Source organism: Pteronotus mesoamericanus, unplaced genomic scaffold, assembly GCF_021234165.1.
Source record: "Pteronotus mesoamericanus isolate MK-2021 breed Mesoamerican mustached bat unplaced genomic scaffold, CSHL_Meso_final scaffold_636, whole genome shotgun sequence".
In the NCBI taxonomy this organism is placed as follows: Eukaryota; Metazoa; Chordata; class Mammalia; order Chiroptera; family Mormoopidae; genus Pteronotus; species Pteronotus mesoamericanus.
Window position 1 is genome coordinate 4,217,979 of NW_026555324.1, and position 23,702 is coordinate 4,241,680.

At 53.9% G+C, this 23,702-nt stretch overlaps 1 protein-coding gene across 1 annotated transcript; it reads right to left on the reverse strand.

Moving 5' to 3' along the window:
- Positions 1 to 253: 253 nt before the first annotated feature.
- On the reverse strand, positions 254 to 22,662 carry PKN1 (protein kinase N1). Its single transcript, XM_054562070.1, has 22 exons — positions 22,553 to 22,662; positions 18,172 to 18,475; positions 16,754 to 16,905; positions 15,204 to 15,339; positions 12,604 to 12,749; positions 12,087 to 12,300; positions 11,114 to 11,308; positions 9,301 to 9,410; positions 9,034 to 9,177; positions 7,267 to 7,342; positions 7,043 to 7,184; positions 6,858 to 6,951; positions 4,004 to 4,083; positions 3,852 to 3,927; positions 3,676 to 3,767; positions 2,151 to 2,327; positions 1,893 to 1,955; positions 1,697 to 1,773; positions 1,381 to 1,523; positions 1,004 to 1,111; positions 839 to 919; positions 254 to 527 (listed from the first exon to the last, which is right to left on the reverse strand). Exons 1-22 carry the CDS (start codon positions 22,571 to 22,573, stop codon positions 324 to 326), a joined length of 2,835 nt encoding a protein of 944 aa, XP_054418045.1. The 5' UTR covers positions 22,574 to 22,662; the 3' UTR covers positions 254 to 323.
- Between the last annotated feature and the right edge of the window lie 1,040 nt (positions 22,663 to 23,702).

Genomic DNA, 23,702 nt, shown 5'->3' on the forward strand with positions numbered 1-23,702 from the left:
TCGCGCTCCATCGCTGCCTCTAATTCCATACGTCCCTCAACAGCCCCGAACCCCCTCCCTCCGCAGCCTGTCCATGCTTCCCACCACAGTGGCAGCTCCGAGTCCCCACCCTCCCTTCACCCTCTTCACATAACCCCCTACCATAACCCAGGACGTTTCCTCGTCATTCCTAAGCCCCCCACCCCCTCATCCCATCTCTGATCACGGCCCACCATTCCCATTGCTGCGAACAAGAAGAGCCGGGGATGCATGGAGAGGGCAAACCCCAAAGGCATTTTTAAAAACTAACAACAGCTGGATGGGAGCAGGGACAAGAGAGAGGGCTAGCAGTCCCCCGCCACAAAATCAAAGTCCCGGAAGGCCGCCTGCTCCACGGCCGTGAGGGGCCGTGCGTCCCGAGGCGGGCTCAGCGTGGGGGCCTCCCCTGTGAACTCCTCGTCGAAGTTGCTGACATCCGTGCGACCCGACAGCGTGGGCACAAAGGGCGGCGGCAGGCGGCGGGCCAGCAGGGCGTCCCAACCGAGGGTCTGCATGGGGCGTGGGGGAAGGTCAGTGTGGGGTTGGGGCACAGATGGCTTGGGGGGCCATGCGCCCCATCCAGCCCTGGATCTGAGGAGATCTACCTGAGTCACAAGATAGAAGGGAAAAGTCGGGGAAACTGAGAGCTCACGAAGGATCACAGGGTGAGCGTGGGCTTACACACAGGGCAGTGGTTCCAGCCAGGGCAGCCTGGAGTAGGTGTGGGTATAGGAGGGTCAGCGGGGTGACAAGGCTGTAGGTAAAGCAACGAGGACTTAGGGGAAGATAGCCAGGCCCTGAGGGGGGGAAGGGGGCTCACCCTGAAGAAGGGCTGTTTCTTCACATCCTCTGCATCTCTCTCACTGGACCCCAGCCTCCGCTCTGGATTCCTCCGCAGCAGCTGGAGGGGTGGGGCATTGTTAGCCTTCCCCTTTGGGACCCCAGAACCTCGCCTCAGGCTCACCCGAATATGGAGGGTCCTCACCCTGCGCATGATGCCAATGGCTTCAGCTGACAGGAATCGGGGGTAGCGAACCTCATCATTGACGATGCTGTCAAATACTTCTTCCTCGTCATCCCCTGGGAAAGGGGACTGCACGCATAGGAAGAACAAGGCGAATGAATTAGGTACCTCAGGCCATGCCATGCCCAGGCCCACCCGAGCCCTCCACTTGGGCTGCAGTTCTTCACATGAAGGGCAAGTCCCCATTTTACAATTTGAAAACAGACCAGGGAAGAGAAGCCACCTGCCCCAGATCATACAGCATGTGGTGGAGCCAGATTCTGATTCCACCCCTGGGCACGTGCAGGTTCCAGTGCCATCCCCAGAACAAGCAGGGTGGGTGCAACCTGGGGCCTCACCTCACCAACCAGCATCTCATAGAGCAGCACGCCCAGCCCCCACCAGTCCACAGCCCGCGTGTACGATGTGTCTGTCAGCACCTCGGGTGCCAGGAACTCCGGGGTTCCACAGAATGTGCTGGTCCGGTCCCCATAGCCCATCCCTGGGGCAGCAGGTACATGTGAGGTTATTGAGGGGCGGGGTGGGGGTCCAGCCAGCCTTGTCCCAGGATCAAAGGTGGGGTTGTGAGATAACCTTGGTAGGGTTGGGGACTCCATTCCTTCCCCCCACCACCAACTCTGTCTAAAGCCCTCAGATATCCATCCCACCCCTCACCCTCCTTGCAGAGGCCAAAGTCTGCGATCTTGACATAGCCCTCGGTGTCCAGGAGCAAATTGTCCAACTTCAGGTCCCTGTGAGGGGTTGGGGGGACATAGAAGAGGGATGAGTGGGAATGGGGGCCCTGCCTAAGGGCTCCCCCATGGGCAGCATGCACGCACAAGCACGTGCATGCGCGCGCACACACACACACCTGTAGACGATCTTGTGTTCATGGAGAAACTGCAGCCCCAGCACCACACAGGCTGAATAGAAGCTGCAGAGAGAGGCTGGTGTCAGGGAGCCAGGCCTCCCCACAAGAAAGATCATATAAACCTGGTTGTCAAATCCTCAAAAGTCCTGTTCCCCTAGACTCCAGGGGCTGGGGGTAGGTGGGGTCTCCAGGGGAAGGAGCGGGAAGGGGGCCGAGGCATGGGGAGCAGGGCGGTGGGAAGCGGGGGGCTAGGCTCACACAGCACGGGGTTCGGAGAAGACGTCACTGTGGATGTGCAGCATCAGGTCCCCGCCAGCTGAGTACTCCATCACGAAGCACACGTGCTCTGGTGTCTGGAAACAGCCAAACAGATTCACCAGGAAGGGGTGTCCCGCGCTGGTCACCGCTGCCAAGATCCTCTTCTCACACATGAGGCTGGGCAGGGTAGGGTTAGGGGTCAGAGAGCACCATAGCTCCCTACCCACAACTCTCACATACCCTAGGGTCCTTAAGAATCAGGTATTTATTGAGGGCCTCTAATGGCCATGCAACTTTGGGCATATTGCTCAATATCTGGGAACCTCAGCAGCCTCATCTACTAAAAAGGCACCTAGAATCCATCTGACATCCTAGTAACAGACTCCCAACTTCCTTTTGGGAAGGTGGCCGGGGTGAGCTGATTGAAGCACCCCATCTCCCTGGCCAGGAATTGATCAGGAATGAGGAAGCCGAGCCAGTGGGACTCAATCAATCTGCTAAAATTTTTAAAAAATAACTTTATTTACTTGTTTTTAGATAGAGGGGAAAGGAGGGAGAAAGAGAGGGGGAGAAACACTGATCAATTGCCTCTTGTACACACTCCAGCCAGGGACCGAGCCTGCATCCCAACCATGTGCCCTGACTGGAATCAAACTAGTCACCTTTCACTTTGCAAGATGATGCTCAACCAACTGGGCCATGCCAGTCAGGGCTCTGCTGGAATTTTTAAGGAAGAAGGGCTAAAGCTGGTGGATGAACCTTAAACTCCTGGGGTGGGGGTCATCTCTGTCCCCATGAGGGGACTGCAATCAAAGCCCGCACAGGAAAGTAGAACAGAGACAACATCTGAGCACCTGGACATAGCCATGCCTGAAGGCAGACACCGATGGACGTTTCTGAGCCAGAGCAATAAATTCCTCTATTTGCTTAAGCCTATCTGAATTGGGTTCCTGATTAACAAAAGGATGTCAGGAAGATCAGTGTTTCTACTAGGCATTTACAGGGGGCCAGGCACTGTGCACAATGCTTTAAATTCACTTTCTCATTTAATCCACCTGATTACCTTGCAAGAAAGGCATTATCACTCCCATTTATAGATGGAGAGGCTGAGGTTCAGAAGGGCCTGCCCAGGATCTTTAAGCATGTCTGTCGCAGAGATGGGATTTGAACCCAGGGACCAGACCCCAAGGCAGAGGACATGTAATGGCACCATTAAGGGCACAGACTTCAGGGCCCGAGTCCCCACATTTGAATAATCCCTAAACTGCTGCTTACTGGCTGGGTGACCTCAGGCAACTTGCTCACCTTCTCTGTGCCATCAGCAGAATGGGAGCAGTAACAGTATTTGCGCCAAAGGGCTGTTGTGGGGAACAAATGAGTTACTAAATATAAAGTACAGAGTGGGTGTTTTCTAAGGGTTATTACTATCTTATGGGCTAGCTTAGTAAATGTGAAAAGAAAGGCTGCTATGTCTCCCATTTCCCAGAAGACTGATGTTCTCAGAGGGCCTGAGCAGGGTCCCTACCTCTCAACCTCATCTCGGGCCACAATGTCCCCTTTCTTCAGAGCCTTGATGGCGAACAGCTCCCCGCTGGGCCGGAACTCAGAAAGCAGCACCTGGAACCACAGTGGGCAGGGGTGGCCTTAGCAGCCAGCCCAGGGCGCAAGGGTACAGACTCCCACCCCTTGTCCCCATCTCACCTTCCCAAAGTGACCCCGGCCCAGGACCGCCAGGAATTTGAAATCCTCAAGGGTCAGGGGTGACTTCCTGAGAGGGCTATAGAGAGAAGACACTGGTGGGGACAGGGAGAGTAGGTGGGGGTGGTAGGTAGTGGGCAGGGGAGGGGTGTCACCTGCACAGGGTGGGGCCTGGGGTCTCCTGGGTCTCCGAAGGCAGCTCAGATATGGTGCTTGTGTCCTGGATTGGCGAACTCTGTGGCAAAGAGAGAGGGTCAGAGTAAGGGAGGTCAAAGGCACCCCATAACGACCATAGCCACCAAGGCTCTTGTCACCTCTCCGACCTCACGTCTCCTCCTGCTTGCCCCCTTATTCCCTCCTCTCTAGCCACAGGTTCCTCTCACTGTGCCCTGAACAGACCAGGCATGTTTCCACCCCAGTACCTTTGCATGGGCTGTTCCCTCTGCCTAGAACTCTCTTCAAGACACCTGCACAGCTCCTCCTTTACCTCCTTCAGGACTTTATTCAAATGTCCCCTTCATGGGTGATCAGCTGAGCACTCCATTAAATAACAGAATCCCCCAACACCAACACTATGTCCGCCTTCTCTGCTATTTTTCTCTCCAGTACATTTCATGCTGTAAACATATTTTATCATTTATCTACTTATTCCCTTTAAATTTTAAAAGATGTTATTTATTTAGAGGGGGAGGGGAAGAGAGGGAGAAAGAGAGGGAGAGAAACATCCATGTGAGAGAGAAACATCGATCGGTTGCCTCCTGCATGCGCCCCGACCGGGGGCTGAACCTGCAACCCAGGCGTGTGTCCTGAGCAGGAATTGAACCGAGACATTTTCCCTTTGCAGGACAATGCCCAACCAGCTGAGCCACACAGGTCAGGGTTACTTACTTCCATTATTGGCATTAGCCCTTTGGAACCACTTAATTTTATTTCTCATTTAAAAATATATATTTATTGATTTTAGAGAAAGCGGGGGAGCGCAAGAGGGGGAGAGAGAGAAACATCAATGACTGGTTGCCTCCCAAAGGCTCCCAGAGTGGGGACTGAACCTGTAGCCTAGGCATGTGCCCTGACCAGGAACTGAACGCCCTGCGTACCTTTTGTTGTACGGGACAATACTCCCACCCACTGAGCCACACTGGCCAAGGCTGGAGCCCACTTAATTCTTTATACCACATATATATATGTAACTTTGAAACGAATCAAAATTAATATTTCTATGGGAAAAAATTACCTACTGGTCCATCATCCTCCACTATAGACACTGTTCCAAAATTTCAGTCAGTGCAAATAGGTTGAAATACGGTCCTTTCCTGCGTCAGCTGCCCTCCCTAGAGCCACCTGCTGTTAATGATTTCCTGGGTATCTTTCTAGATATATTTTTATACCCACATGAGCAAAAATGTCGGTAAAGGCTTGATTTTTCTTGCAGCCACTATTGACAATATTCCAGTCTTGCCTCTCCCACTGGACAATCTGTCTTGGAAATCATTCTATGCTGGTACACCAAACCAGTTTCGTTTTTCACAGCTGTGTAGTAGTCCACCTTGTTATTTATTTAGCACGGGTTCCCATGGACGGACCCTGAGGTTGTTTCCACTTTTCTGCCCTCACGAAGTTGCTGCCGTGAACATCCTGGTTGTGCGTGTTTAAAAATTCAAGGCAGATATCCCGAAATGGGATTTCTGGATCAGGAGAGTGTCCATTTCTAACTTAGTCAGGTAGGTCCTCCCAAGTGTAGGTAGTGACTGGCATGCCTCCCACTGGCTGCCTGTTTTCCTGTATCTTTCCTAGCCATTGGTGTTATCTGTCATACATATGTCCACCTGGGTGGGGACCCATGCCTAGACCATGGATGGGTAAAGGTAAATGCTGTTTTTTCTATTGTCTGTGACCTCAGGATGGTCTTTAGGTTTTTGAATGGGAAAACAATCAAAAGAATAGTTCCTGATCTATGAAAATGATATAATATTGAAGCTTTAGTGTACATCAGTAAGGTTTCCCCAGAATACAGCCATGCCCATTTGTATATGTAAGTATTGTGTGTGGCTGCTTTCTACAATGGCAGTGTTGAATATTTATGATTGAGACTAATCTGGCTACAAAGCTGAAAATATTCATTATATCACCCTTCACAGAAATACGCTAACCTCTGACATAGATCAAGATGCAGAATATTCCCATCACTTGGAAGGCTCCCTTGTGTCCCGCTCCAACAATAACTACCTCCCCTCACCCTGGCCAAGTTGCTCCATTGGCTGGAGCACCATGCCGTACACCAAAAGGTCACCGGTTCGATCCCTAGTCAAGGTAAATACCTATGTTGTGAGTTCAATCCCTGGTCGGGGGCATAAGGAGGCAATGGTCAATGTTTCTCACATTGATGTTTTTCTCTTTCTCTCCCTCTTCCTCTCTAAGCATATCCTTGGGTGAGGATTAAAAATAAAAGAAAAAAACACCCCCTGCCCAGAGAAAACCACTATCTTGACTCTTATTTGTTTGTTTGTGTTTTAGAGAGAGATGGGAAGGGTGGGAGAAATAGAGGAAGAGAAACATCAATGTGTGAGAGAAACACTGATCAGTTGCCTCTCGCACAAGCCCCAACTGGGGACCAGGAATGTGACCTGAACAGGAATTGAACTGGTGACCTTTCACTTTGCCAGACAACGCCCAACCAGCTGAGCCACACTGGTCAAGGCTTGACTTCTATCTTTGACATGAGTTTTTAAACAAGCTCACTTTTACAGGGCAGTGCACTGAGCACAGAGAGGTGATGTGGCTTGGCGTGGGCCACGCAGCTTGGAAGAGGTGGCAGTGCAGGGATGGGGACCCTGGAGGCCTGACTCTTGAGCTCACGTTTTTATTTAATATAAAGAACTGGACCCAGGTTCTGCCAGAGGAGTACCGTGTGACCCAGGAAGCTCCTGGTGGTCTCCGGGCCCTCAGCTGGGGAGGGGGCTCCCTGGTGCTGCCTAGCCAGGCCTAGGAGGAAAAGAGGGAGATGCTTACCAGACTCAATGGGCTGGAAGGAGGGCCCAGAGGGCTCTTCTGGGGTGAGCTGTCTGAATCAGCCCCGAGGTTCAGCTTCTCCACGGATATGTCGCTATTAGTACAAAAAAGGAGGGTATATTTGGGATCCGGCACCCTGGGGAGCAACCAGGGCAGCTGGGATCCTCACGGCCTTCCCTCCTTACCCTGTGGACCGGGCCTCGGATGCAGGAGAAGCCCCAGGGCTGAAGGTGCCTGTGGCCGTGGCATTGGGGATGAACCTTCGAAGCAGCCGCACCCAGGTGGCGACGTCGATGTTCATCTGCCTAGCACGCTGGAACGCCCTCCCTGGGGCAGCGGCGGGCAGTGTCACACCCTGTGACACTCCTGGGGCCCCTGGCCCCTCCCCTGCCCCAACCCACCCACTCACCTTGCTGCTTGGAGAAGATTTTCTTCTGCCTTCGAAGCCGGGGTATCCTCTCAATGACAGGGTTGCGGAAGGTGACCTGGGGAGAGGGGTCAACAGGGGAGGACCCTCACCCATCTGCAGGCACCTTGGTGGAGAAGCCCTCAGGAGCACAGGTGTGCACACCCATGTTTTGGGGATTCCAACCACTGTGGCACTGCAGTGTATTAAAGGGTTACAAAACTAACCGATCACTTGGCAGGGCCACCCCCTAAAGTGCCATAATGGAAAGATAAGACCCAGGTCATCTTCGAGTGGTGGGGAGGGAGTCTGACTCAACGAGATGTACATTCAACTCTAGCAAACAGGCCCTAGTGCCCTGCTTCCCGGGGGTGGTCCCAGACCTACAGATCAGCGTTACCTGGTAAGGTGCTAGAAATGCAGATCCTTGGGCCCCCCGCCTGGACCCTCAGATTCAGAAATACTGGGGGTATAGCCCAGCAGTCTGTATTTTAATAGCCCTCCAGGTGATACTAGTGCCCACCCAGGAGGGGTCTAGTTGAATTCTCCCAACTCCAACACATCTTCTAGAAAGTGCTAAAGTCAGAGAACTCTGTCACTTTATGTATGTCCAATATGATTGCCACTAGCCACATGTGACTATTTAAGTGAAGTATAATTTAAGTAGCATTAACATTTCAATTTCCTGGTCGCATTAGCCATGCTTCAAGTGGCTAGCAGGCTGGCAGCTAATATACTGAATGACGCGGACATAAAACAGTTCCTTTCACAACAGAACGTAACTATTGTTGGCTCACTGACAACAGAACTGCACAAAGCTCTACTGGATGGCATTTTGGAAAAGCATAGAACAAAATCAAATGCTACAGATAAACCTTGAAGGCTTCGGAATTCGCCCCCAGGGCCAAGCCCCACCATTCTCGCTTGGTTTTAGTTCCTCACGGAAGGGGCTGCCTCACTGCTGTTTCCATCAGTGGTCCTGCATCATGAGATCATGCAGGAATTGCCATATGGCGATACGGCTATGGGGAGATGTGTGTGTATACATAACACAGGACTCATGGATATGTGAGAGGCAAATTCTAAAACATTTTTAGGATAATTTTGGCTAAAAGAAGGGGCCAGGGACCTTCCTTTTCTGTGTCTGTTTTCTCCTCTGTCAGCTGTGCATTGGGTTGTGAGGATGAACAAATTAATGTCCTCAAAGCACTTGGGACAAAGCTTGGTTCATACTACAAGGGGTCAGCAGGACCAGGACCTCCCAACCAGGGGACGTTGGCACTGTCTGGAGACAATGTGGCTGTTACAACAGGGAGGTGGCTACTGGCATCCTGGGGGTGGAAACCAGGGATGCTGCTCAGTGCCCTACCGGGTACAGGGTGGCCCCTGCAGCTGAGAGTGACCGGCCCCCCAGTGTCTACAGAGCCCAGGGTGGGGAGGGATACCCAGATTTGTACCCCAACACCACTGCAAAAGGAATCTCTCTCTATTCAACTGTGGCTCTGACAGCACATGTCACCATGCGCCATGACATGTTGCTCAGTTTTATTTATCTTTCCTAGCTAGACAAAATTTTGTGACTTTCTTTTTTTTTTAAATCTTGCTTCAAAACAAAACCAATCCAAGCTTAAGTCGTGTCACTGGTGTGACTAATCAGATGTACTTTTCTTCAAGGTTCTGAGACCAATCAAAAACCTATCTTCCCTTTCTAGAAAACTGGGAGCTGCAGATGAAGGAAGAATTTTCCTAAGGTCAGGTGTTGGGCTGTACCTCAGCCACCAGGCAGCCCTGGGGTTCCATATCCAGCTGGACCTCGTGCCTCTCGTTGTCCAAGAAATCTTCCAGCTTTAGAAATTTGAGGGCGCACAGGCCCCGCTGGTCCCGCCAGAACACAGCCAATTCCAGTTCCCGTGCCTCAAGGGAAAGGAAGAGGACCATCATGTCTTTTTTGACTGGCTTATTTCACTTAGCATAATGTCCTCCCCAAGGCCCAGAGCCCTCCTCCTTCATGCCCCATTGTCCCCCAACCTAGCTCACCCTTTCCAGCTCCAGGGTGAAGCTCTGGTCCCAGGTGCTGGGGCCACATGGCTTCCAGGATGTCTGTCCCACCACTGTGTTATCCAGCTTGAGCACAGTGCTAACCTCACCTGGAACGGGATGGGGGGTGGGGAAGGGACGGTCAGGAAATGCATTCCAGCAACATATTTCTAAATATTTTCCCTAAAAAATGTGTGCAGATATACATCAAAAGATGCATAAATATGATGCTTATATAATAGCCCCAAACTAGAAACATCTCCCTGTCCACTAAAAGAAGAATATATATAAATGACAATAGTCATATTAACTGAACCATGAAATTGTTGATATTCAACTATTTTGATCTAAAAAAAAAAAAAAGACATCAATTTGATATGGCTCAGTTTAGACAACGGAATATTAAACAGGAGTAAAAATAATGAACAAACTATAGTTCTGTCCAACAACATGGATCTGTCTCCCAAACGATGTTACATGAAAGAAGCCACTGCTTTGGAATACATTCTGTATGCTTTCACGCATAAGAAGCCTGAACAGCAAGCAAAATTAAACTATATTGTATACATAGTTGCTAAAACTACAAAGCAAAAAAAAAAAAAAAAAAAAACCATAAAGTCTGAAGAGTAGCAACCTCTAGGACAGAGGAAGGGGCTGGACCTGGGGAGGGTGACCGAGGGGTCGTACAGAGAATTCTATTTCTTGAGCAAGGGGCGGGGGTGGAAACATGGATGTTTGCCCTATTATTCTTCTTTGATACATACTATTTTGTACGTATGTGTATGTGAGTGTATACATGTTAGCTTTTTTAATTGTGGTAAAATTCACATAAAAGTTACCATCATAATCATTTTTAGGTGTACAGCTACGTGCTACTGAGTTTATTCACACTGTGACCATCCCTAGACCTCTTCTCATCTACTCAGACTGAAACTCTGTCCCCATTAAACATTAACTCCCCATCCTCCACCCCCAGTCACTGGGAAACACCGTTCTTTCCATCTCTAGGACCTAGACTACTCTAGATACCTTGCACAAGTTGAATCATATGGTGTTTGTCTTTTGCGACGGGCTTATTTCACTCAGCATAATGTCCTCCCGTTCCTCCATGTTGCAGCATGTGTCTGCATTCCCCTCCTTTTCAAGGCTGGATAATACTCCATCACATGGCCATACTACACTGTGTTTATCCATTCACTCGTCAATGGACATTTGGATTGCTTCTACCTATTGGCTACTGTGGGTCATGCTGCTATGACCATAGCGTACGAATGATCTCTTCAAGACCCTGCTTTCAACTCTTTTGGGTATATACTCACAGGTGCAACTGCTGGGTCACATGGTGATTCCACATTTAGTGTTTTGAGGATCTGTCATGTTGTTTTCCAAAGGGGCTGCCCCATTTTACATTCCAACCAATTATGCACAAGGGTTCCAATTTCTCCACATCTAATACCTGATGTTTTGTTTTGGTTTATAGTATCCACCTTTTTTTTTTTGCTTTTGTTTTAAATTATTTATTTATTTATTTTAGAGGGAGAGGAAAGGAAGGAGAAACATCAATTCGTTGTTCCACTTATTTATGCAGTCACTGGTTGACTGTTGTACGTGCCCTGACTGGAGGCTGAACCTGCAACCATGGTGTATCAGACGATGCCCTAACCTGCTGAACTACCCAGCCATAGCGTACAGTACCCAGCTTCATGAGTGTGATGTACTCGTTTGTTATAGTGTTACAAATGTGGGGCATCGCAGGACCCCACCCCCACCCCACCTCATCCCCCTCCTCCCAGGGCTCTTAATGCCCACTCACTGGTGTTCTCAGCTTCTGCTTTGAGGCTGCTCCGGCCACTGAGGCTTCCACTTCGGCTATAAAGGCCCCGGGCTGGGCGGCTCAGGAAGGGGGTTCGGCTGTCCGGGGTCCCAGGCCCTCCCGTTGAGAATGAGGAGCTCCAGGGGATGGTCTCTGGAAGGTCCCTGCAGCCCACCACACGCACCTCCAGGGTCCCTGAGGGAGGGTCAGGAGCAGGGGGATCACATTTGAGGCAGGTTGAAGGGAGAGGACCCCTGGTGAAGTGAACACATACAGAAGCCGCCAGCATGCAAGTGGGAGCTGGTGAGGGACAACCAGAGTAGGGCAGGGGATCTGATGCAGGGATGGCTGTGCCCAGAAGTAAGAAATACGGGACCAGGTGGAGGGGACAAGGCTGTCACGGCCACACTGGTGAGGGGCTCCAGATGCTGGGATTTAAGGACAAAAAAGAGGTTCAGGCCATAGGCTCGAAGTCTAGGCAAGGAGAAGCAGAGTGGAACTAGGGGGCCCACAGTATGACTGAGAGGGCTGATCTGAGGTCTGGGGTAGGTGCTGGGGTCTACTGTAGGGCTGGTCTGGTGAGAGAGTGGCTGAGAAGTCTAAGGGGACGGGGTTGATGCTGGGTCAGAGGTTCAGTGCTGATGGTTCTGAGAGTGAAAGGCTGGACTGGGCTGCAGGAAAAAGGGACCCAGGCTGGGGTGTGGAGGAAGTGAGAATGGGGACATGAGGGACAGAAGTCCAGAATCAGAGAGCAAGGTGGGGCAGGAAGTCCTGGGTGCATGTGGCTATCTGGATTAGACAAATGGGGCACAGGCTAGAGAGTCGGGGTGAAAGGGAAAGTGAGGGAACAGCGGGATGGGAGTCTGGAAATCCACATGGGGGTGAAAGGTGGGGGTCTTGGGGCTGGGGACACTGAGGAGTCCGGAGTCCAGAGCTGGGGGGGTGGGTTCGGGTAGGAGCAGTGGTGACTCACCTGTGAGGGGCGCGGGCTTGCATAGGGTGCTATAGTGCGTGGCAGGGAAGGGCCCAGCCAGGCGGGCACTGAAGGCTGCCGATGAGGCCGCCACGAGTTCCTCGCGCAGCAGCCGCCCCTTGGGGTGGTCAGCGGGCAGCTCCCCCAGTCGCCGCTCCAGAGCCTCCCGAAGGAGCCCCAGCTTCTGGTTAGACTCTGTCAGCTTCAGCTGGGCCTGCAGTGGGAGGGGCGGGGCCGGGCTGGGGATGAAGCAGGTCTGGGGGTTCCTTTTTCCAAGCAGAGATCGAGGTCTCTCTGCTCACTAAGTTCTACCCGAAGTCCTACCCAGGGCTCCTTTTCCCTGGAGACCTTAAACCCAAACCTTCTTGATCCTACCCGAGATCCCTGAAAACGAGGCCCAGTCCCATGGAGGCCCTGCCCTGGGCTGCACCCAATCGCGAGGCCCCGCCCCCGCCTGCACCCTACCCTCAGCAAAGGCCCCGCCCTGCCCTTCACGCTGGGAGGACCCGCAGCTGACCTCGCTGACTGCCTTGCGGTCCGGAGCCTTAGCAGAGTTGAGCAGGCGCAGCACGTTCTTGGCGCCCTCCGCCACCGCGTGCTCCACTCGGAAGTGGTGCCGCAGCTCCTCAATGCGCAGCTCCACGGCGCCTAGGTCCGGACTCCCTGTGGGCACGGGACATGTGGCAGTGAGGCCAGCTTGGGACCCAGGGCCAACCAACCCAGGCCCAGACACACAGCCTCCACAAGAACAGGTACTAGCCACAGACATACGGCCACCAACATGAATCAAGTTTCACCCAAGGGGTGGTCAGCCTCTTTTATCCAAACACTGTCCCCCACAGAAACGGCCCCACAGACAGAGGCTGTCACACCGGGACGGTGATATACACAGGCATGCTGTCAACACAGGCTTAGGGACAAAAACGTTGTCAGGGTCCCTCTTCATCCCCAGGGACTGTCATGGGGACACCATGGACAAATGGGCAGCCACAAGGATAGAGTCACACAGACACAAGGACACTTTTTTTAAAAAATAACTTTTATTCATTGCTGATGAGACTACAAGTTGCCTTCCAATGGAAGCAGTTTAGCCATATCTATGAAAATCACCATTGTATTTACTCTTTGATCGAGCAACCCAATTCCAGGACTGTGTCCCATAGAAACACCTCTGCACTTGACATGCATACACAGCTATTCATGGCAGCCTTCTTTCTAAGAGCAAAAGACTAGAAACAACCCAACTTCCCTCGGCAAAGGGACACTGTCACAAGGGCAGATGGACATGATCTCAAGACCCTTGTGAGACACAGTTACATCAGGACAGAACTCCCAGGACTCTACCTCCAGCCCAGGGAAAATCATAAGAATGTAATCACACTGCCACACAGATAAGGCATAGAGGTAGTCAAAGAAATGCCATCACAGGGCGGTATCACCAATACTGAAAGATATGGAGAGACCCAATGTCAAAGGGAAATAGGCTGGCTGTCACACCCAGTATGAAGTCACAAGAACACAGCTTTGGCCTGACACAAGACACAGCCAGTCACCCAATGGCACAGGAACAAGCACAAGGACATACTGTCACACAAGTGTAGGAAACGTGTCACCCAGAGCCACAAGGTCAGGCACGCTTATCCATGGCTGTGGATTCCAGGGACAGTCTCACTGGCCTGTACAGTGACCCACACTCACACCCTGGCACTCAGACAGAGAGAGGCACACTACCACCCACAGGTGTGTGGCGCTCACCAGGAAAGCAACAGTACAGCGTCACAGAAACGCTGGTACTCGCTGGCACGCCGTCTTATGAGCATAGCCACACTCTTGCTTCTAGACCTGCTCTCACATGGCGCTCAATCGGAGACTTTCACACTTACATGGACAAAGTCACACTGTCACCAAGATCATGATATCACCCAGAGGCACATGGCTGTGATCGTGCCATCACAAACCACTACTGAGAAACCCACAAGGACATTCACAATACAGATGGACAAGCACACAGACAGTCACACTGACACCGTCTCCGAAGACACACATGTTGTCATCTGAGTTACAAGCTTCATTACTATGGTCTGAATGTGTCCCCCCAAAATTCACATGTGGAAACCCAGCCCCACTGTGGCAGTATTAGGAGGTGGGACCTTCAGGAGGTGATTAGATCATGAAGGTGGAGCCCTCATGAATTAGTGCCTTTATAAAAGGGACCCCAGAGGCCTCCCTCACCCCTGCCACATGAAGACACAGTTAGAAGATATCATCTATGAACCAGGAAGTAACCCTCACCAGACACCTAAACTGCCAGTACTTTCATCTTGGACTTCCAGCCTCCAGAACGGTGAGCAGTAAATTTTCATTGTTTACTAGCACCCCAGTCTATGGTTCTGTAGTAACAGCCCAGACCCCCTAACACCCACCACAGCTGACACTCCTCTGCCACGGTGACGCACACACACTATCACAGTTACCAAGGCATATTCTCAATCACTGGCCTCAAGAGTCATATTAGCATGGACACACATCAGCAGCACAGACACAGGCACACAATACATCAAGACCCTGTCCCAAATTCAGGTTGACACTCAGGTTGAGATACCCCCAGGCATTCACTGACAGAGACGTACAGGCTGTGGATTCCCCACATTTCTACACAACAGGAACCAACATAACAAAGCAACTACTTAGTCCAGGTGTCTGCAATTTTTTTCTATAAAGAGCCAGGGAGTAAATTATTTTTGGCTTGCAGATCACACAGGCTCTGTTGCCACTACTCAGCTCTGCTGTCCCAGTAAAAAACTGGCCTTAGATAATGTAAATGAAAGGGCATGGCTCTGTGCCAATAAAAGTTTTACTTACCGCCCCCCACCACCAAAAAAGAAGCAGTAGCAGATTTGGCCTGTGGGTTATAGTTTGCCAGTACCTGATCTGGTATAAACCTTGAGTGGGACAAAATGGGAAGCTGAAGCCCAGAAAGGATTGGGAATGGGTTCTTGTCACAGAGTGAGTCACAGCACCCATCTCCCCACCACAGAAAGGGATCCCTCACAGGGCTGGGAGCTGAGCTCTGCAAGTCTGAATGCAGGCCAAGCTGTCTCGAGACAAGGGGCTCACCTTGGGCCTCGTCTGGGGCTGCCTGGCTCTCCAGCTGGCAGGCCTGCAGTGCCCGGCGGAGCTGCATGCGGATGATGTCAATTTTGGTCTTACTGTCCTGTAGCATCTGCTGGGCCGTCAACAGCAGCTTCCGGTCCTGGGGACAGAGGTGGGCCGTGACCAGATGGCTAGGTAGCTGGAGTCCAACCACTGGTCCTGCTCTTCACACAGTGCAGGCCCTGGGTGACTGTGTGACAGAGTGTTTGTGTCTGTGGGGTCCTGGATGTAGAGGGGGTGACGTAGCCCCTGGGCTTGAATCTCTGCCACAGCTGTGTGACTTTGGGCGATCCACTTAACCTCTCTGGGCTTGTCTCCTCAATCTGCAGGAATGGGATCAGTACTGAGAGCACTGATCCCCAGAGGGCTGCAGATTAAAGGAGCTGATCTGTACACAGAGCTCAGGGCTGTGCCAGGCACCAGCAGGCACTATACTGCGTCAGCTGTTAGCACGCATACAGGTCGCCACAGCAGGTGTAGCACTGACTGCAGCCACATGCATGAGTCTCCAAGGGTGACTGGGTGTGTGTGTGAGACAGTCTGCTATAAATGGGGCTCCAGATGTTTGTGTGTGCAGTTCAAGGTATGGCAATGACTGGGCACAGCCCAGGGCCCCTTGTGTGCACAAGTGCTGGAAACTGATTTTGGATTTTTCCATCTACTCTGCGCTGTGTTTCAAAACGAGGCAAAGCTAACCTGTGGTGATGGAAGCCTGAGTATTGACTGAGGAGGGGCAGGAGGGACCTTTCTGGGTGACTGGAGATATTCTGGATTTTGATAGGGGTGTTGTGTACACAGTAAAAATTCATCAGGCTGGACACTTAAATTTTCCACATATTATGTCTGTACGTTACACCTTAATGAAAGGTAGAAAAAATAACCTGTGTGGTCCATGTTCTCACATGTAATATTTATGTTTGTGTGTATACAAGCATGAGTGAGCAAGTGTCTGAAGCAGCAGGTCTGACTGTGCTTGTCTGTGTGAGTGTCTCTAGGTGTCAGTCCAGACCTGTGGCTGTGTCTCCCCTGCTGGTATGACGAGGGGGTTCGCTGTGTCTTTGTGATAACACTCTGGTCTCTGGTTGTGAATTGAATGGTGTATCTGTGGGTCTCAATAATGTCTCTAAATGTTATGATGGTGTGTGTGTCTAGATGTTGCTATGACTCTGTGACTCTAGATGTGTGATCCTGAGTGTGTTTCTGTATGTTAAGATGACAACATGTGTGCATCCAGGTGCTGACCTGATGTGTCAGAGAGATGCCAGTAGCAGAGTGGCTGTATGTTGACCTGACCATGTGCACCCTCAAGTCCCCAGGTGGGAGGGTGTTTGGGCAACTAAGTGTGGGAGGACAGTCTCTGCCATGTGTCTGACATCACACACAGGCACCCCATTTCCCATATGCCCCTAGGAGCTCTCTGCACCCCAGTCCTCCCTCCCAGCCACCCACCAGCCCGTCCTCCCCCACCCCGTCCATGGGTACGATGCATATGGGGTACCTGCTTGTGCCCTCACCTTGGTGCTGCCGTTGCTGTACATCTGGATCATGTTCTCCGCCCCCTGCTTCACCTTCAGCTCGATGGCCAGTTGCTTCTCCAAGCCAGCCACACGACTCAGGTTGGTGGCTGAGCAGCCTGGGCCACCCTCACCAGGGGACTGGGGGGCATCTGGAGAGGGTGGGTTATAGAGTCACCAGGGCCCTCACCTCCAGCTGCCCAGGAGGTTTGGCCCAGCTGAGAGGATCTGCCCTCTGCCCATCCTGGATTCCATCCCCAGACCAGGGTCCTGAGGATCCAACCACCCCAAACCTCGCAGGGAACCCCCTCAGGGCCGGGGCAGGACCAGCAGGAACGAGCATGGGCTGCTGTCCAGGTGTGCGTGAGTCCTCCGGGTTGATGGGACTGGGAACAGAAGCCCCCAATTCTTTACGCAGTTGTGTGGAGTCCATGGGTGTAGTGCGGTTATATCTGTAACCCACAGGCTGTCGGCAGGATGAAAGGAGTGTCCCCCTAGGTGCATGAGTGACCATGTGAGACGTCAGGTGTTAAGAGGGCCTGTGTGAGATGCTGGGTGCTAGGGCAACCCTACGCGCGAGTTCCTAGCTATTGGCACAATGATGTGTTCGGATCTCAGGCGCTGGCATGACTGTGTCCGAGTGTCCGAGTTTGGGTACGGCCAGACAGTCCTGTCTCTGACTGTAGGCATGGCGCTCTGGAGAGTCATGTGACTGTGGAGGGGCATGCTCCAGGTGTAGATGGGCCCAGAGGAGATTCTGGGTGTTGGCCAAACTCTCACTGTCTTAGTGTTGACATGACAGTGTGGGTCCCTAGCTGTTGATATGCCTATGTGTATGGAAAGGCTGTAGGTGTAAGTGGCATTGAATCTTCAGGCCTTGTCCCATTGTGCATATAAGTCTCTGGCTGTTGATGGGACATTGTGCATCTGGAAGAGATGGGCTGCTGTGTGTGTGTGTGTGTGTGAATCTTGAGGGTTGGTGTAACCATGTGTGAGTCTTGGGTGTTGTCTGTGTGCCTGGGTGTTAGTGTGACCATGTGTGCATTTGTTTGGGTGGCAGTATGGAAGTCTCTGGGTACTGCAGTGACCCTGAGACTTTCAGGGTATTCGCATGATAGTGCCTAGGTCCTTGGATGTTGTCTGGGTGTTGGTGTGACTATGTGTGTCTTTAGGTACTTGTGTGACACTGTCGGTCTCTGGATGTTGCTCAGGTGTTGGTGTGATCACGTATACCTTTCTCTGGGTGTCGGTTTTGATGTCTGCTCTAACTGTATTTTGAAGCTGCAGGCTGTTGTGACTGAGCATGTCTCCCTAGGGATCAGCAGAGATGGAGCTAGCATCGCTCTGGGGGCCTGCAGCGGAGCCCCTGGCAGTAGCTCCCCTGCGGTCCCACCTCCCCTGGGGAAGGCCCTGCTCACCATGGGTGGCAGCCGCGGGGTCCGGCAGCACCACGTGGGCATGTAGCTCCTGCAGCTGCTGGTGCAGCAGGTCGAGCCGGCGCGAGGAGCCGCGCAGCAGCAGCTCCACTGGTCCGAGGCTGCGGCCCAGGTCTGTGGTGGCCCGCCGCAGGTTCTCGGCACCCTCCTTCAGCTTAAGCTCCTTGCGGATCTCTCGCCGTAGCCGTTCCCGCTCTAGTTCCAGCTGCTGTTGCACCCCTGGGGCTGCCAGGTCCGCGCCCGCCAGGCCTAGCTGCTCCAGTAGGGACCAGCTGCGGGGCTCGCTCTGTGGGGGATGGAGTGGCGTCAGCGGGCCCAGGCGGATGGAGGGGGCAAACTTCACTCGCCTGGCCAGGCCTGGCCTCCTCCTGGCCCAGGGCTCCCGAGACAGACCCGCTCCACATCCTCTGACCACCAAGCTAGGATGTGAGACAAAGCCCTGTCTCAGGAGCCCCATGGACACAGTCCTGTCTCCCTTCATCTGTTTCTTTCACAGGACCCACTGCCCACTAAGCTCCCAGAAGTTCCCTAGGACAGGCCCTATCTCCCTTCCATTGCCCTCCAAATGACAAGGTTCTAAGGGCAGACCGCTTCTGCCCAGTGCTGTCCCTCCAGACTAGGAGGTTCTAAGGGTCGGCTCCATTTTCCTTTTCTGCCCCCTAATCAAGAAAGTATCAAAGGCAGGCCTTTTCTGCCTCCGAAAACTATGGGGCTGGGATCCCAAAAGCAGACGACTCCTCCTCTTTGCTATGCCTCGAACTCGTAGGTGCCAAGGGAAGGCCTCACTTTCCCGTGGCTATACCTCCAACTAGGAGATCCCAGGGACAGGCCCTGTTCCCCCTCCTGTCATCCTCTACAGCCAGGACCCTAAGGGGCAGAGAGCCCTGTCTCCTTCTTCCTCTATCTCCCTGACGTGGGAGCCTGAAAGGGCCCCAGAGAGTTTCATCTTCCAAACAAAAAAACTCCAACCCTTCTCCTCCCCTCCGCCCAAAACTGAGGGGTACCAAGGGCAGGGCCTCTTGCCTGTGCCGCTTGCGGTCCTCTTCTGCCCTCCTCCCACAGGGACCCCAGCCCCACCTCCAGCTCCTGGTCCAAAGTGGGATCAGCCTGCGCCATCCTGGGTCCCGGCTGAGGGCCCTGCCCTCTTCCTGAACCTCAGCCCTGCCAGGGCCTCTCACAGGCCACTTCCTCTTTCCTGCTAGCTCCCAGCAAGCCCTGCGCTGGGCCAGCTCCGGGGCTCTAGTGCATCTAGGGAACCTCTCCCCTCAGGCCCCATCTGAGTAGACTTGAAGACAGGCTCCCCCAAGCGTATACAGGCTCCCGGGGCTGACCTGGGAGTACACACACTCTCACATACCTGCAGGTATGTGCACAGAACATGGGTATACACCGATATGCAAATGCCCATGAGTGTTTACATGAGCCAGCCCCCTGCCTGCAGATGCAAACCATCACAACTTCCGGCTTCCTCTCTGGGTGCTCACTGCTGCTGACCACAGCCTGGAGGCCTAGGGGGTGTGGCCTGGCCAAGGGCACCTCCCTGAGACCTAATCATGAAAAGACAGCACTGGGCGGGTGGAGGGAGGGTACTCCCAAACCAACGGCCCTCTGAATCTTAAATATGACTCGAGTCATAACAATAGTACTAACAACAGTAGCTACTACAAGCTGCACCCAGGTCAACTAATGAAGTCCATGAGGCAGGTGCTATTATCGCCCCATTTTCAAGATGAGGAAACTGAGGCCCAGAATGACTATATAACTCGCCCAAAGATCTCACAGCCAGCAAGAAGCAGAACCAGGATTTAAAACAGGAGCGCCCAGAATCCTAGTGCAGGCTAGGTTGTCAGGTGTTCTCCCTCCACTGAGGGAACCCATTTCAACAGATGAAGAAAGTCTTCCTCAATTTGGCTCCTGACCAACCCCAAGAGCAGCTCTGCCAGGGAGGGTTTACGGCAGGCCAAGAGCCTCACTCCCACAATCCAACCAACACTCACATTAATTTAATCCTGAGCAGCTGTCATTATTCTCCTCCACTTTATAGGTGAGAAAACTGAGGCTTGGAAAGATGGCGGAGCAGTTCTCAATGGGAGGGGGGAATTTTCCACACCCCACCTCTGGGGGCATTTGGCATCATCCAGAAATATTTTTGGTTGTCATAACTGGGGGTGCAGAGGGGGTGCTAATGGCATCTAGTTGGTTGAGATAAGGGATACTGCCCAACAACCTACAGTGCATAGGACAGTTCCCACCTCAAAGAATGATTCCACCCCAAACATCAATAATGCTGAGGCTGAGAAACCCTGGGTCAAAGGACACAGAGTGACACCCTGGGCTGCTGACCATGACTGCTGGTAAGCATTTCACAGCAGCCCCGCCTGCAGAGAGCTGGTCTTTATCTCTCCCAACCATGAGCACCCTCTTAGTCTCATTTTTCTAATGGCAGAACCAAGGCTCAGAGAGGCAAAGGCACCCAGCCCAGGACGCACAGCAAGGAAGTGACAGCGCTGGAATTTAAACCCAGGGTCATCTAATACTCCCACTCCCAACCAGACCCTGCCCATTGCCCAGCACCACCCAGCCCTCAGCAGGCAGAGCAGGGGTACAGCCAGGAAGGAGCAGAACCATTTCAAATGGGGGTCCAGGCAGAGAGGAGCAGGCGGCTTCCGGCAGCCGAGGCCTGAGAATATGCAGAGCAGGAGGGAGGGAGGCCTGGCCTCCTGGGATCTCCTCCCTAGGGTGACTCACTCCTACCCAGAAGGCAGGGGTCACCAGAGGGCCAGCAGGGTGAACCCTTGAGTCAGGGGCCTGGCCCAGCCTAGAGAATCCCTGCTTCCCCTCCTCTCCCTGTAAAGCAGGACATCTCAGGTTCAGAGGGCCCACCTCCCAGAATTCCCCCTTCTTCCAAGAGCAGCCAGGGACCTAGACCCCCACGTCCGGATATTTCAATGCTTTGGGCGTTTCCGGAATCTGGACAGGACATCCGTTTGCCGGACACAGAACAGACAGGCACAAGTTGGACAGACAGAGGGATAGGGTGGCAGTCTCAAGCAGCCACGAGAAAGGGATGAACAGGGGTGGGGGGAGGGGTGAAGGCGGGCAAGAGATGGGAAGGGAACCAGGGCACGGGTTCAGCCTCGTTCCAGGAATCACAGCCTCCATCCAGGTCATGTTTGGTACACACCAAGCACATGCATGTGCTGGGGATTCCTAAACAGCACTCCCAGGGCCAGGGGGAGAGATAGGAACCCTGGCCCTCCCGAGCCCCAAGGTCTGACCTTGTGTGATCTGCAACACCAGATACGCCCAGCTCCTCGGCAAGGCTGGCAGGCCATCAGCAGGACTGGGGTGAGGGACGGGGGACATGGGGGAGACACAGAGGGTATGAAGGGCAGGCGCAGAAGGAGACGAGAATCTGGTTACACAGCACCACAGGACAATGGTGGGATGGTGAGGCACTAAGAGGGCACAGAACATGTTCAGATTTGGGTCACTGACCAAAGATCAGAAGTCACCCTGGCCCTGCTTGTCAAAGGCGGGGGAGATGAGTTCAGGGCTGTCATGTCTGCAAGGTGGCACAGGGAGAACATGGCTGGGCGGCAGATCGGTGGCAGTAACCTGTGCCCGTGTTTGCGTATATACCTCTGTGTGTGGGAGGGGCGGCGGGGGGGGGGGTGACCCAGCCCAGCTACCCATGCCCAGGTAGGAGTCGAGGTATGAGAGAATCTCCAGTCTGTTGACCCAGGTACTCCCACCTGGGATCAGGTCCACTTGGCAGCCCAAGGGTAACCCTGTGGATTCCGCATCCCCCCACCTAATGAAGGGACTCGGATACTTCTGCCAACAGGTGCCAATCGTGGTGGCGTCGGGACCCTCGTAAAGCTCAGTCCGGAGGCGGAGCCGAAGAAGCTTTGTTGTACCGGGGAAGGGCACCGGCGGGCCGGGTGGCCTCCTCCCCTCCCGAGGCAACACGCCAGGCACCTGCCCCAGGTGGAGCGGTACCTGCCGAGAATCGAACGCTGAGGGGAAGTGGTGGGAGAGTGATGGGGGCTGCTAGGCACTGGGACGTACAGCCAGTCTCAGACAACCAAAGTCGTGCCTCCGCGGCGGCCCCTCAAATTCTCGGGGAAGGATGAAGTTTGGGGGTGCGGCGAGGGCTTCCCGGACCTCCCCGCTCTCCCTGGTGTGTACCTCTACCTGCCGAGAAGGGGGCAGCGCTGACTCCACGGAACCGGCCCAGGGAGAGGACCCCGGGTGCAACGGGAGGCTCCCGCCCTGGTCGCCCCGGTCTCAGGGATCCCGGCAGCGCGGGGGAGGGAGTGCCCGACGGCCGCGGAGCGGCTGCGGACGCAGGTGCGCCTACCTGCACGGCGTCGCTGGCCATGTCCTCGCGCCGCCCGCCAGGGGTCCCCGCACGGAGGGAGGGGTGGCAGGAGGAGCGCGCGTGCGCCCCGCGCTGGGTGTGGAGGGCGGGGAGGGGGCAGGCACGGCGGGACCCAGGCCCGGCGAGCGGCCCTCTCCGGCCTGCTCCGCTCGGGCCCCGCTGGGCCAGGCCGCCGCGTCCGCGCGCCGCGCCCTCCGGCCCCAGCGGCCGCGGGACCCGTCACGTGACCGCCGAGGTCGGCGCCCGGGGAGGGGGCGGGGCAGAGGGGCGGGGCTCCCGGCGGCCCCTGGGGCTGTGGGGCCCAGCCTTCCTGGCGCCCCCTTTTTTGCTGCACTTGGTTTGCTACCGGCGCCTTTCTGCCTAGGGGTACTTCATCTGTGTTCACGGAAACCCGAAAAGAGTGAGCCGGGTCAAAGCAGGGAGTAGCGAAGGCCTTTGGGCCTCCTGGGACCCCTCAGAAAACAAGTAACTCATCTCCCTGTGTTTGCAAGCTCAGGCCCCCTGGACCCATTCGGCCTCTGCCCGCCCCCCCTCCGTGCAAGTGCATGGGAGCTCCCCCATTGCCTGCAAATAACCTCTGGGGGGGGGGTGTCTGGGTTCAACTCCCAGCGCCCAATGCCTTGGGGGAAGCCCCAAAAGTCTAAGAGCTCCTCATCTGTGAAGCTGGATTTACCCACCTATCCCTCGGGTGTTGATAAAATAAGATAGCACGGGCCAAGTGCTGAAAACACAGTAAGCGCTCGATAAGTGTTAGCTGCTTTTTTGTTACCGTCTTTATGAAAAGGGTTTGAATCCCAACTCTCTCACTGCTTCTTTGTGGGCCGTGAAGATCTTGTGGCTGCTGAAGCTGTTTTCCCCTCTGTAAAACGCAGAATAGCCTCTTTCTGACGCTGCTGTATACAGTTGGCGCTCCATAAATGCAGACTCGTGCCCAAGCGGAGGCGGAGGGTGGAGGCTTCTGCAGATCTCCTGGGTCTCCTGGAGTCTCTGGAGAGTGAAGCTTGGCTCCTAGCCCAACCCGCACTCTCTTTACAGTCGGTGACTGGGCCAACCTGCGGTCCCTGGGGCGTGAGGCGGAGAGCGCCCCCTGGCGGCGGTACCTGCACACTGGAGCCCTCCCGGGACCAGA

Bases quoted from the DNA above. Each gene is read 5' to 3' on its own strand.
- PKN1 (XM_054562070.1), bottom strand. From the start codon at position 22,573: ATGGCCAGCGACGCCGTGCAG. The intron at 12,750-15,203 runs GTGAGCCCCTTG...CCGTGCCCACAG, and splicing joins AGCCCCAGACGAGGCCCAAG to GGAGTCCGGACCTAGGCGCC. The intron at 12,301-12,603 runs GTCAGCTGCGGG...CTCCCACTGCAG, and splicing joins ACCGCAAGGCAGTCAGCGAG to GCCCAGCTGAAGCTGACAGA.